Source organism: Phalacrocorax aristotelis, chromosome 2, assembly GCF_949628215.1.
Source record: "Phalacrocorax aristotelis chromosome 2, bGulAri2.1, whole genome shotgun sequence".
Taxonomy (NCBI): Eukaryota; Metazoa; Chordata; class Aves; order Suliformes; family Phalacrocoracidae; genus Phalacrocorax; species Phalacrocorax aristotelis.
In genome coordinates, this window is record NC_134277.1 from 658258 (window position 1) to 671281 (window position 13024).

A 13024-nucleotide genomic window follows, 5' to 3' on the forward strand; every position below is an offset into this window, starting at 1 on the left:
ACTGCTGTTGTACCACTCTAGCATCTAATCTCTGATGACCTGTTTAAGGCTGCTGCTTGTGCTCATTTTGAGCCCTCAGCATAGTGGTGTGTAGGGATCGCCCCGGAAGAGAACAGGCTAATGCTTGGCCACCTTGCTGCTGTCTGCTGAGGCAGACTGTCCTCTCATTCTTGTAGGTGGACTAATCCAGACACATTGCTGCAATGGTTTTGCTGCAGACTCTAGAATCAGCAGAGGGGAAGTCCAAGAAAACAGTGCAGGACTTACTATTGAATTATCGTAACACCCCAGCACCACAGCAAGAGAGTTACTGGCACTTGCGAGGGGGTTTTGTCAGATACCGTTGTGGCTGCTGTTTCTTTGATGTGTCTGTTTAAGACCTCCTTGTGAGCGTCGTGTTGGGGGCAGGTAGCAGTTGGCTCCAGCGTGTCCATTTCACCAGAGTTGAGATGGGATCACGTCTTGTTTCTTGCTGTGGCAAAAGCAGGAAGTGATGGATTTTGAATACGGGGCAAGGAGTTAGCCTATCGAATGCAGCAGTCTTGTGTCTGATGGCGGTGTTTGCCTCTTCCTTTGCAGAGCCTTGGCTTGGTGGACAAGAACAACAATCCCCTCAGCCATGCCATGTACAACATGACTTCACTCCGGGAGCTTGGTGAGAACCAGAGGAAACCCTGCCACATCAAAGTCCCTGAAGCTACCCTGCGCAAGATTGAGAACTATCTGAACCATGTAAGGCTTGCTCGGCTGTCTGAGAACAACCTTTGGCTGATCCCATTTAACTTCAGGAATTGCACGTGAATTGAGAGCTTCACGTCACAATGTTGAGGGAATTCATGGCTTGATAGTTTGCCACAAAACTGATCGGTCTCTGCTGACCTTCGGGGAAGGGTGACCTTTCCTGGACATGTCTGTATGCATTGGCAATGTTTGTGTTATTTGGCTTTTGGATGTTAGTGCAGTTTTGGCTCATGTGTAGCCTCCTTCGTAGGCTTGTGAATGCTGCCTTGTACAGGTTGTGGTTCCGTTAAACTCTGGTTGTGCCTCGTAGCTTTACAAGGCCCAGGTGCCGGTACCTGCACATTTCCCTTGGGGGTGTCTCTCGCAGTATTACGCATTAGTGGTGGGTGCACCCCAGGCACCCGGCGGTGCTTTCACCCAGGAGATCCCTCTTCCTGGTGGACCAGTGGTGAACAGACATCCTTGGGGGCTGAAGCAGTGCTGAGACAGGGCTCCTTAGGAGCAGTCTCTGTCAAGGCAGAAGTTAGTCCTAAGGTAGGATGAGGTTGAGCATAGCTCAGGTACAAATGTGTGTAGCTTATTGAAGTAATTGAAAATAATGCCCGTGGTTGGAAGCTGGCAAGTCACTGAGGCGGTACTCTTGGGCCTGAACAGTAAAGATCTCAGGTAAACGAAGCAGTAGTGAATGTCACAGAAAGGCAATGCTGTGCCTAAGACATCAGCCACTTCTGAATGACCTGCTGTAATTGACTGGACTAAGGGCTAGAAAAGTTAGGATAACAGGAGCATCTTGAAGGAATGTGGTCTGCCTCCGAGGCTCAAACACATGAGCTGTTGCACTGTGCCTGGAAGGGATGGCTTCATGGCGCTGAATAAGGCTGAATCCAAAAGTTTTGATTTGTAGCTGAACTTTTAATCCTGCAAGCATCTGGGCCAATGCTTTGATTTGTGTTCTAGACAACTCCTGACCTGATGTTGCTCTTTTTAGTTCTTCCTGTGGGATATGGGACTTCTGTTTTTTCTTTTGCCAAGATAGAATATCTCTGGCTTAGCTGAACGCTTATGTTTTGTGCAAGTTATGTGTCTGGGCTTCCTGAGGGAGAGGAGGGTGGTGGTGTAACTTGATAGTTTCCAAAAGTTGTCTTTGAGGGGCTGTTGCATCACTTACATGCAGTGTAGCCACTGACTTGGGGAGCTTAAGTTACTGTTTTGTGCCTGTCAGTTCAGGCGTCAGCGCTAATCCCGCTCTTAAAATAGGGGGTGCGATGAGGAGAATGTAGGGAGCTGCCCGAGTTAATTCTCAATTCAGTAACCTCGATTCAGAATAAAAGTGGCTGTTACCTAAAATCTGAAGGGACTTTGGCAGAGCTTCATGGTCACTGCAAAGCCAGTCTGTCTGAGTCTGTTCCAGGCACTCGTTTCTTTCTGTCCTTCTCAGAACTGGTACTAATCTTTTTGTTCCTGCCAACTTTGTCTCCCCCAGTATCCAGTGGACATCAGGGAATCCAGGCCCCGGATTGCCGATGACATGATGAACCTCAGCAAGGAATCCGGTGCGATAAGTGATGCAATCACGGGGAAGACATACATACCTATGTTGGAAGCAGAGGAAGTGCGCCTTAGCCAGAATCTCCTGGCCCTCTGGAAAAGGAGAGGATCCTCGTGGCAGGAGAGCCACCCACTGCCAGTAGATCCTCACAAGGACACCATCCTATCAGCCATTGAGCAGAACCCGGTAGTGGTAATAGCAGGAGACACAGGCTGTGGGAAAACCACACGGATCCCTCAGCTCCTGCTGGAACACTACATCCTGGAGGGACGTGGTGCCCGCTGCAATGTAGTGATCACCCAGCCAAGGAGGATCAGTGCCATCTCGGTCGCCCAGCGTGTGGCACAAGAGTTGGGTCCCAACATGAGGAAGAATGTGGGCTACCAGGTGCGACTGGAGAGCAAGCCGCCCGCCAGGGGAGGAGCCCTGCTCTTCTGCACTGTGGGCATCCTGCTGCGGAAGCTGCAGGGGAACCCCAGCCTGGAGGGTGTCAGCCACGTCGTGGTCGATGAAGTCCATGAGCGAGATGTCAACACCGATTTCCTGCTCATCCTGCTGAAAGGCATCCAGAAGCTCAACCCTGACCTGCGCCTGGTCTTAATGAGTGCCACAGGAGACAATCAGCGTTTCTCACATTACTTTGGGGATTGCCCTGTGGTCAAGGTGCCGGGTTTCATGTACCCGGTGAAGGAGTACTATCTGGAGGAGATCTTGGCCAAGCTGGGCCGGCACCGACACCGGCACTACGAGATCAAGGTGGGTATGCAGCGTGGTGGTGAAGCTGTTTCCCTTGGATGATGCACTGGCTTCTGGCACATCAGCAGGGGAGAGTTTGGGCCTGGAACTGGTCCCTCTTTCCTGTGGTTGTTGGACAGCTTTCATTCCACGTCGACCCTCGTGAGGTGAAGTCAGTTTAGTAGAATCCCAGAGTATTTTGATTAAATTGTGGATAAAGATGACTTCAGATTTGGGTCTAAGTTACTTTGGTCCCTCTTTAACATGAAGTTTATGTTTGAGTAAGCCAACAGCTCATGGTACTTGTGTATGTATATACATAGATGCAGACTTGAATGTTTACATACTCGGTGCAAGCCTGGTCCAAGACTAGGATGGTTATGGCTTACAGCAGTCTGTTACCTAAGTGCTCACCATCCTGCGTCACTGAATTCCCTGTTGGCTGCTCTTTGCAACTAGTCTTGCTGTTCCCCTGGAAGACGCCCTCCAGGCATGTACTCTTTGCTGTGGGTAATCTTGCTTCAGTTGTGGGTCGTGGAGTCACAGAATTGCTGAGGTTGGCCAGGACCTCTAGATGTTTTCTGGCCCAGCCTGCTGGACTAGAAGCTGTCAGCCCCTTTCTCTGGCCCACAGAGGTCCCTCCCTATGGCTGAACAAACACCTGACGTGTCAGCTGCTTCTCCCAGGTCTGTACCATCAGCAAACTTGCTGAGGGTGTCCCATTGCCTTCAGGGCAATCTTCCTGCTCCTGCTGTGGCTAGGCTTTTTGCCTGTGCCTTTTTAAGCTGGCCTGATAGGTATGTTCCAAATTACTGAGAGAGATAAAAGCTGGCGCTCTGTGCCTGGTGGTTTTGAAGTCCCAGGTACATACAGCACAGTTTTGTCCCTAAAAAATTTCATGTTGATTTTTGTTACTTGTTAGGTGCTGTTTAGTAGAGGTACACAAGTCTCAGTTAGCTTCCAAGTCTGGAGAAGGGGAAGGGAACTGTCTATTCTCACTGCACAGCAGAGGAAACTGGCAGCAGTTGTGACCAGAGCAGGTTCCAGATGGAGCCAAAACCAGGCCCCTGAGGTTCCTGGCTCCTAGTCCTGGGCTGGCTGTCCAAGTACAGGCGTTTGCTCTCTCCAGAAGATGCTCTGGGAGGCTGCGTGCCTTTCTGCTGTCTGCTAGGTTGCCGTTCACTTACCTGCATGCATCCTCTTTTATCCAGCAATCAGATGATGAATGTGTCCTTGATCTTGATCTGATCACTGATCTCGTACTCCAGATCGATGCCCACGGAGAACCAGGTAGGTTCTGCCTTGCCCCCTTGCTCTTTCCTTTTTCTGGGGGGTGTGGGGGGGAAGCAAACCCTGCAGAGCCCAGGCCCTTTGCAGGTGAAGCATGATGCTGAGCTGAGTTCTGCAAGGCCACCCTGAATTCCTGTTGAACTGTGTGGTCTCAAGCGGCGTGGCATGAGCTAATTCTGAGTCTTTGGCTAAGACAACGTCCGAGTCCTCAGTGTCTCAGTCTTTGTGTCCTGAGATACAGCTGTTCCTGGGGCGAAGGGCAAGACCAGTCTGTGCTCCAGCACTTGCAACCTTCTGCTGCATGATTTAGTTATTTTTCTGTGTTGGAGACCCATCCCTCTTCAATATTTTTGCCTGGAGGTGATGTGTTTGTGAAGAAGGCAGGACTCTGAGATGGCCTCTAAGAGTTTTAAGTGGTTTCAAAGCTAGTATAAGGTATTCACTCCCAGACTACAGGTAGCCTGGTTTCTTTTTGGCTTTAAAACCTTGCCCTAACAAGCTCACAGAAGCAGAGTATGAAATCTAGGCAAATGTTCCCCTGGGTCTGATTTGCCGTAACTGCTGTATCTGTCATTTGTTCACGGTAAGCACGATGCAGGTTTCCTTAGCGATCAGCTGGCAGGGGGTATCACAGACCGGGGCCCTGCTTTTCTTTGGGTTTCTTGGGCTAAAGGTTTTGGACTTGGGGAAATACGGGGTGTCCCTTTTGTGCAGCAGCAGCAGTTTGTGCGTCTCCATCTGGGGAAATGTGCTTGGATTTCCAGGTCGCTTGTTCTTAACTCTTGCTCTGTTTCAGGTGGGATCCTCTGCTTCCTCCCTGGTTGGCAGGAAATCAAAGGAGTGCAGCAGCGCCTGCTGGAGATGCTCGGATCTCAGAACAGCCGGTACCTCGTCTTACCAGGTGAGATGGCTGTGCCAGATGTTTTATCCCCAGGATTCGGGAGAATGGATGGGCCAGTTGACTCGATGAGCCCCTTCAGCTGTTGCGCTCTGATGCAGAGCAAGCTTGTAGGCTCTGATGTACGTACCTGTTGTGTAACTGTGCACGTTAAGCACAAATAACTCCTCCTAGCAGAGGCCATCCAGACCTCTGTGTGATCAAAGAAACTGGCTTCCTGCGTGCCTCCAGCAATTCAGAATTAAGCAAGGAGGAAACTGCTGAATTCTGCATTGCTGTCACTGCATGCTGAGCCTACATAGAAAAGATTTTTCAGGCCCTGTTTTGTGGGATGGAGATGTACTGTGTAGCTCAGCTTTGGTTAGTGAATATAACGTTCTCTGTCCTAGGAGGGAAATTTGTAACAGAAGCCATTATTATCCTGCAAGGCTGTAAGATTTTGGGGGTTGTTCTGTTGTTCTTTTTTTTGTTTAAAGTTCTCGCTATTCAATGTCAAATAAGGCCAGCCAGGAGCACAACTTTGAGAGCTCAGCTGTTAGTAAATGCGGTGGTGTTTTGTGAAAACCACACCTTCTTGCGCTCCCCTGCTGTTCCGTGCAGTTGCTGGAAACGTCTCCACATCACCGATCTGTAATAGGGCAAATATGTGATATGGAAGTGTTACCGGCCCTTGCTATAACCGTTTTGACCAAGCGAAGCCAAATAACAATGAGGATATCCCATTCCCCTGTCCCATAGGCCTTTTGGAAAGGGGGAGCTGCAGAACTGGACCGTGGGAGGGGGTGGGACCACTGCTTGGGGCTCGGATATTCTGGTGGTGCTATTAGCCTCGCTGGGATGGGAGGTGACGGGAGCTCCTGCTGATGTTGGGCCATAGGTTGAAGCAATTGAAATAAGGCCTTCCCTAATGAAGCAGGGAAGGCTTTTCCTGGGGTCTGGCTGGCAGAGAACCGCTGACGATGACCCTCAGCATTACGAGTGGTGTCCCCCTCCCCGTCCCCCACTCTGGAAGTGGGAGTGATGGTACAAGAGGGCTGAGAATCTCTGCCCGTCCTGCCCTTGTACTGTAAAGCATCTCAGCAAGGCAGGACTGATGAATTTTTTTATCTCCTAGTGCACTCCAACATCCCCATGATGGACCAGCAAAACATCTTCCAGCGGCCTCCGCCTGGTGTCAGGAAGATCGTCCTGGCCACCAACATCGCTGAGACCTCCATCACCATCAATGACATTGTCCACGTGGTGGACAGCGGCACGCACAAGGAGGAGCGCTACGATCTAAAGACCAAGGTACTGACGCTTTCTCGCCTCTAAGTGCATTTGGGGCACGCCGGAGTTAACGGATGTTTTAAGAGCAACATTTGAGGTGCCGTTATTTGGATGCTAGAGCTGCTTCCCCTTTGGCCCTTGGGGCGCTGGCACTGTGTCCCTGGTTGGGGACAGAGCGTTTGACTCATCATTCAGAGAGTGTTTGCCTTTACCAAGCCCCCTGCCGGGCTCCCCATCAACTTCTGCTGAACAGGCAAAAGTCTGGTGTCTTCAGAGAAATTTAAGGCAAATCCTGCTCCCTTCCCATCTCTCTGTTACACCGTCTAACATCTGTAGCTTTTCCATTTGATTCCTGCCTTTTTCTATGATTTCATCATGAACTGCTCTTGTTTGAAGCTATCTTGACCCCAAAGCCTTAGCTTCTTAGTCAGCTTTAAGGGGGGGTGGTTACACTGCTCTCAGGCCACGTTTCTGGTGGCGTTGGGCCCTGCGGAGGCTCTTGCCTTCACGTTGTTATGAAAGTGCACACACAGCTGTGCCACTGTTGCCCTTGGAAGGAGGGATTCTGCCTGTCCCTGCTGCCCCTTCCCTGTGCTTGGACATCTTCTAGGGCCAGGCGGCAATTCACACCTTGCAACAGTTCTAGTTTAAAAACAACCCCTTTATTTGCCCTGTTTTAACCCGGTTCACATCCCAGTGCAGACCCTGCCTGTGCTAGCATGCAGCGGGACTGGCCTGGGGGAGGTGGGAACTACGCTTTGCTGGCAGCTCCCAGCGGGATGAGCCCCTGGGGAGCACAGTGGAGCCAAGGCAGGTGTCCAGCAGATGGCATCAGGGTCTCATCCACGCACTGAGCGGCTCAGGCCTTCATCTGCTGCTCGCTGGAGACCGGCATTGCAAGGTGCAGGAGGGTGGGAAAGGCTTCCCTTGCCCATTAGCGGGTGGTTGATCGCGAGGAGCTTCTGAGGTCTCTGGATGGAAGGCCACACTTAAACAGGACAGAGTGCCATGAGCGCATTTGTGCTTAATCATCCTTCTCCTAGGTGTCCTGCCTGGAAACGGTGTGGGTGTCCAAGTCAAACGTGGTGCAGAGGCGAGGGCGTGCTGGCCGCTGTCAGTCGGGATTTGCCTATCACCTCTTCCCTCGCAGCCGCCTGGACAAGATGCCAACTTACCAGGTTCCGGAGATCCTGCGCACCCCACTGGAGAACCTGGTGGTTCAGGCCAAGATTCACATGCCGGAGAAAACGGTAAGCACGGTATCTGCCTGCAAGACTGAACCACCAGGATGCAGCCTGCCTGGTGCCAGTTCCAGAGATGTGATTTGACTGCAAACATGAGTAGGAAAAACCCAAGATACTGATGACTTTAGTTCTTGCTTTCTTAAATGCAGTGCCGTCTAGGGAAGTTAAGACCAGGAAACGTGTAGGTTACTTAGATTACAGAGTATGTCTAAAAGACTCCACAGGAACGGAGTGGGCTGAGCCCGTACCCCTGTGGGCAAACAGAGGGAACCATGTTGCAGCCTGGCGCAGGGCAGTGGGCTCCCCAGGGCTCTCCCATGCTCCTCCATGGGAAACATACCCTTTTTTTTTTTTTTCCCCTCTCTTCCCTTCCCCCCTGTGTTGCAGGCAGTTGAATTTCTCTCTAAGGCTCTGGACAGCCCTGATATCAAAGCTGTGGATGAAGCAGTGATCTTGCTGCAGGAGATCGGTGAGTTAATGCTGGGTCCTGGTGTGGGCGTGATGGAAACATGTTTTCTGTCTAAACATGGGAAGTGGGAGTTGGCAGAGGATCCTGTGGGACAGACTGGGTGGGATTGTCCCTAGGTAGGGACGGCAGCTGGCAGGGACTTCCCAGAACGCAGGCGTTGCGGTGCTGTTTTATTTCCTGTGGTGTTTTGCTCAAGAAGTGGGGAGAACTTCCCATGGTGTTTAAAAAAAAAAAAAAAAAAGGTGGGGGGGCAGGAGGAGAAAGAAGGGAAGTTGTGATCCGGAGTTCATAGCTGGGGTCTTGTAGATTCTTGTCTGGTTGGTATGCCTTTTCTTTGGCCTCAGGCCAGTTGGACCTGGGAGGTTCTGGGTGCTTTACTGCAGGCACCTGTGCTGTACCTCTTCTGGAGGTTCCGCCAAATCTTCCGAGCCCAGCAGTCGGGTTCTCCTGGCAGCTCCCTGAAGCCGCTGGCCACCACTTGGCCCCACTCGGAGCTGATGGACGTGCCCTCGCGGGCGGCTCTGTTGCAGGTGTGCTGGACCAGCGAGAAGCCCTCACCACTTTGGGCAAACGCCTTGCTCAGATCTCCACAGACCCTCGGCTGGCAAAGGCCATCGTCTTGGCGTCCATCTACCGCTGCCTTCACCCTCTGCTCGTCATCGTTTCCTGCCTCACCCGGGACCCCTTCAGCAGCAGCCTGCAAAACCGCGCAGAGGTGGACAAGGTGAGGAGCCCCTCCTAGAGGAAGGTAGAAAGCGGGTAGGGGAGGGGCTGCTGCTTGCTGACACGCGTGTCTCTCCCAGGCCAAGGCTGTCCTGAGCCGGGAGAGCGGGAGCGATCACCTCGCGTTTGTCAGAGCTGTGGCAGGCTGGGAGGAGGTGCTGAGACGCAGAGACAGTCGTGCCAGGGACAACTACCTGCAGGACTATTACCTGTATGGCCCCAGCCTTCGCTTCATCAATGGTGAGTCCCAGGGCCCTGCTTCTCCCCTCTGGCCCTGAAACGGCTGAAGCACTGGTGAAGAACACGGTGCAGAAATGGGGTAGGCTGGGCAGGCGACTGCTGGAGTGGGTGCCGGTTCTGGCTTTGGTGTAGCCCTGGGTGCCAGGGAGGCCACAGGCAGGACAGGCCTCCCGTCTCCTGTCCTAGCGCCAAGGCTGAGCCTCCAAGGCCAGAGCTGGTGCTGCCCTGCTGAGGTTATTTCATTCACGCTGGGGCGAAGGAGAGGGTGAATCTTATTCCCTGGGGCTGTCTCCTCCCTGTAGGCCTTGTCAAGCAGTTCTCTGAGAACCTCTACGAAGCCTTCCTGGTGTCATCCCCATCTGACTGTACCATGCCCTCGTCTGTATGTAACCAGTACAGTGAGGAGGAAGAACTGGTCAAGGGAGTCCTCATGGCTGGGCTCTACCCCAACCTCATCCAGGTACTGGCTCCCTGCTCTGCCGTTGCTCTCCTGGGCTTGCTGGTCACCGCGGGTAGCACAGGGAAGTGTGGAGGTGCCAGAGGCGCTTGTGCTCCCGTGGGACTATGTCCCCATGGCAGGCTGCCTGCTTGTGCTGCTGCCTGCTGCCCCAGTGCTGTCCCTGGATCCCCCCTCATGGGGAGTGGCCTGCGCAGGTCCACGCTTGGGTTCTTGCAGCTCGGTCTGGGAGCCGTCGAGGCGGTCCCTTCCTCCTGTTTGCTGCCCCTTGCCTGGCATTTGGTGGCTGTCAGGTGTGGCCACCCCCACATATGTACTCCGTTAACGCGGCGGAGCTGCTGGACGCGGAGGAACATACTTGTTCCTGCACACACGCAGGGGAGAGAGTTGTGGGGAAAGACGAGAGCTGTGGGGAAAGCCAGGCTGGCTGCCTGGGGGCAGTGTGCGCTGGCTGTGCAGGTGTTTGAGATGTTCTTGTTTCAGGTGAGACAAGGCAAAGTGACCCGTCAAGGGAAGTTCAAACCCAACAGCTACGCGTATCGGACAAAGGCTGGCACCGTTCTGCTCCACAAGTCAACAATCAACAGGTGGGTGAGCTGTGGGAGGGTGGGGACCCCGCACCGGGCACTTCACAGCACCAGCTGGCCGTGCCGAGGACCCTGGCGCTGCCTCCGACACCCTGTGCCAGTACCGGAGTACAACACGACCCTGCCTGTGGTTGACAAAGCTGTTCCCCTGTGCAGGGAGGCATCCAAGCTGTACAGCCGCTGGCTAACGTACTTCATGGCAGTGAAGTCCAACGGTGGCGTCTTTGTGCGGGACTCCTCCCAGGTCCACCCGCTGGCCGTGCTGCTCATGACCGACACGGATATCCACGTCCGAGGTGAGTGCTGCAGCACCGCAGCGCTGACGCGTCTGCCTGCACGTCCTCTTGTGCCGCTGCAGGCTCCTCCTGCTGCGCCTGACGCCCCAGGCACCCCGCTCCTACAGCTCTGCCACAGCTGAGGGGCTGCAGGCTGGCTCCCCCCGACCCCTGCTGCTTCTTCCCTTGGCTGACTATCTTCCCACCCTTTCTAAGCCTCTTGCTTTGGACTGGGGGTTACTGTAATGGGGCCACAAAGGCGATGGTTTGTGAGCTGTGCTCAGCCGTAGCTCTCCAGGGAGACAAGGAAACCAAGCCACAGGCAGGCTGAGCAGGCAGGCTTGTGCCTGGAGGCTCATCCCTGGGGAAGAGGAGTTGAGCTGCTCCTCAGCCGTGGCTGGTGTGGGGGGAAGAGCGAGCCCTTCTCCCCACGGATGCATTGCTTTAGCCTGTGGGGTTTTGGCAGCGCTGCAGTTGGTCTCCAGCCCTCGAACGCAGATGGGCTGCGTCATCAGTCACCTCCCTGAGGGAAACAGCGGGAGGATCCCAGTGTGATGGGTCGGAGCGCTGCCTGGCCTTTGCGGGGACTGTTTGGCGCAGTCAAGTCCCTGGCCTCTGGGCCAAAATGAGCGTGGGGAGGAGCTGCGCGGCCCCTGGTAGCGGTGGCAGAGAGGGCCGAGCGGCCAGCGCGCCCGCAACAGGTCAGCACCATTCCTGCTTCTCACCTCCTCTCTTCTCCCCACTAAGATGATGGCTGGCGAGCGACAGTCTCCCTGACAGACAGCGATCTCCTGGTGCTGGAGGGAGACTCCTACACCATCCGCCTCCTGCGTGATTTCCGTGTGTCGCTCTCCAAGATGGTGGAGACGTGCCTGTGCTATGAGATGGCAGCCATCCCCGGGGACCTGCACCACCAGCACAGCCAGCTGCTCGACATCCTGGTGGATCTGCTCAAAGGCCCTCCTGGCAGCTTTGGCGCTTAGGCAGAGCTGGAGGATTGTGTGGGGACTTGTAATTTGTATAAAGATGTTCACAAATGTTTATTTAAATAAAGTTCTATTTATCCCTTGTGAAGTCATCTCTCTCCATCCTAGAAGATTAATGTTGTCTGAATCTCCTGCTGTCGGCTCCGTGCATGGTCACCGCGGAGGAAGAACCAGCGCAGTACCGCCTGGAATGGACTGGAAGTGCCGATGGACCCTGACGTGAGCTTCGCGGGCGCCCACCTCCTCCGCTTCTGCCAGCGTCAGTCCCTGAACTGGAAAGCAAGGACGCGGCTGCTGCGGGCCGTCCTCTGCCCCATCCCCACAGGGCCGGGCTGGAGCAGCTCTGGTGCGAGAGCTACTCCCGGCTCAAGAGGAGGACGGATGTCCTGGCGTGCGGCTGTGCCTGCTCCGGGGGCAGGGGCCGGGCAGGGCGTGGATCCAGCAGCTCTGGTGCAGGCGGCGAGCGGCGGCGTCCTCGCTCTCCCTACGCCGGGCGCCCCCAGGATGTCGGAGGAAGCCCCTGAAGGCACCGGACAGACGGACGTGACCTGACATTCCACGCGGGATCTCCGAGCCTCGCAGCGGGGCCCTGCCACCCCACAGCGCGAGCGCAGTCGTGGCGTTATGAGTGTGAGATGTGACTTGTCGTTCCGAATCTGCCTGTACTTTTTGTCCTCTTGCGTTGTTGGGTTTGTATTTTCCTTTTTTTTTTTTTAATTTCTTGTTCTCCCTACGTCAGGGAGGCTGGATCCCTGTAACTTGCGCACCACAGGACCTGATGGTAGATGCCAGTCTGCCTGTGAGCGCTTTCTCCTGCGGGACGCCAGGAGCATAGGCACAAAATTCTTTGTTTTCTATGAACAGGGACCATATTTCTGTGGAAGGAGGATTGTGACAGGCGCATCGTTAAATGGGAAATCTGGAGTTTAACCCGACCTTTGCCTTGGATTCCCTGTCAAATGAAGACAGTGACCTACCTCACAGGGCTGTTGTGAGGCTTCATTGATGTTTGTAACGCATGCGAGCCCTCGGGCCGGACAGTGCGGGAGAGGAACGAGTCCTTCACACTCGGTTTGCGGGCGCCGGGGGGTCGCGAAGGGGTTGTGCCCGCGCGGGGTGGACGCGTTGCAGGGCAGCGAGTGGTGCTGGAGGGAGGGGCGGCTGCTGCTTTCCTCAGCAGCTGAGCAAAAGGGAGTTGCAGGGCCCGGGATCATTTGTTTTTTATTCACTATTTCTTACGCTCTTTGTATGTAAAATCGATGCGAGGTTTGCCCGTGCCGGCCGGGGCGTGCTGTGCCGCGCTCCGCTGGGTCGTGGAAACGCGTTGGCCGAGCGCGGGTGCGAGGCTGAGGCTGTTTCTGCGTGTGGGAACGACGGCAAAGGGGCTCCTGCCCCGGCCGCGTCTGCCCCATGCTCGGGACAGGAGCCGCCCGCTGCGGGGGCCGCCCGGTGCTTCTCCCGATTCTTCTCTACTAAGATTTAATTTACTTGTCATGGGCTTTAATTAACGGAGCTGTGGCCTCTGTCACCTGAACTGATGTACTGTAGCGGGGTGTGTGCG

The 13024-nt window shown here is 54.5% G+C and overlaps 1 protein-coding gene across 6 annotated transcripts in view; it reads left to right on the forward strand.

The window, feature by feature from the left end:
- The window catches only part of DHX30 (DExH-box helicase 30), a 215867-nt gene extending 204320 nt beyond the window's left edge, over window positions 1-11547 (forward strand). For all 6 annotated transcript variants that reach the window (XM_075082072.1, XM_075082074.1, XM_075082071.1 and 3 more), the window contains 13 exons: window positions 580-732; window positions 2225-3046; window positions 4237-4315; window positions 5112-5216; window positions 6328-6503; window positions 7526-7732; window positions 8114-8195; window positions 8726-8919; window positions 8999-9158; window positions 9461-9618; window positions 10099-10202; window positions 10359-10498; window positions 11225-11547. In XM_075082072.1, coding sequence (XP_074938173.1) covers window positions 580-732; window positions 2225-3046; window positions 4237-4315; window positions 5112-5216; window positions 6328-6503; window positions 7526-7732; window positions 8114-8195; window positions 8726-8919; window positions 8999-9158; window positions 9461-9618; window positions 10099-10202; window positions 10359-10498; window positions 11225-11460 — 2616 coding nt within the window. In that variant the 3' untranslated portion in view covers window positions 11461-11547. The remainder of the gene's footprint in view (window positions 1-579; window positions 733-2224; window positions 3047-4236; window positions 4316-5111; window positions 5217-6327; window positions 6504-7525; window positions 7733-8113; window positions 8196-8725; window positions 8920-8998; window positions 9159-9460; window positions 9619-10098; window positions 10203-10358; window positions 10499-11224) is intronic.
- Window positions 11548-13024: the final 1477 nt, after the last annotated feature.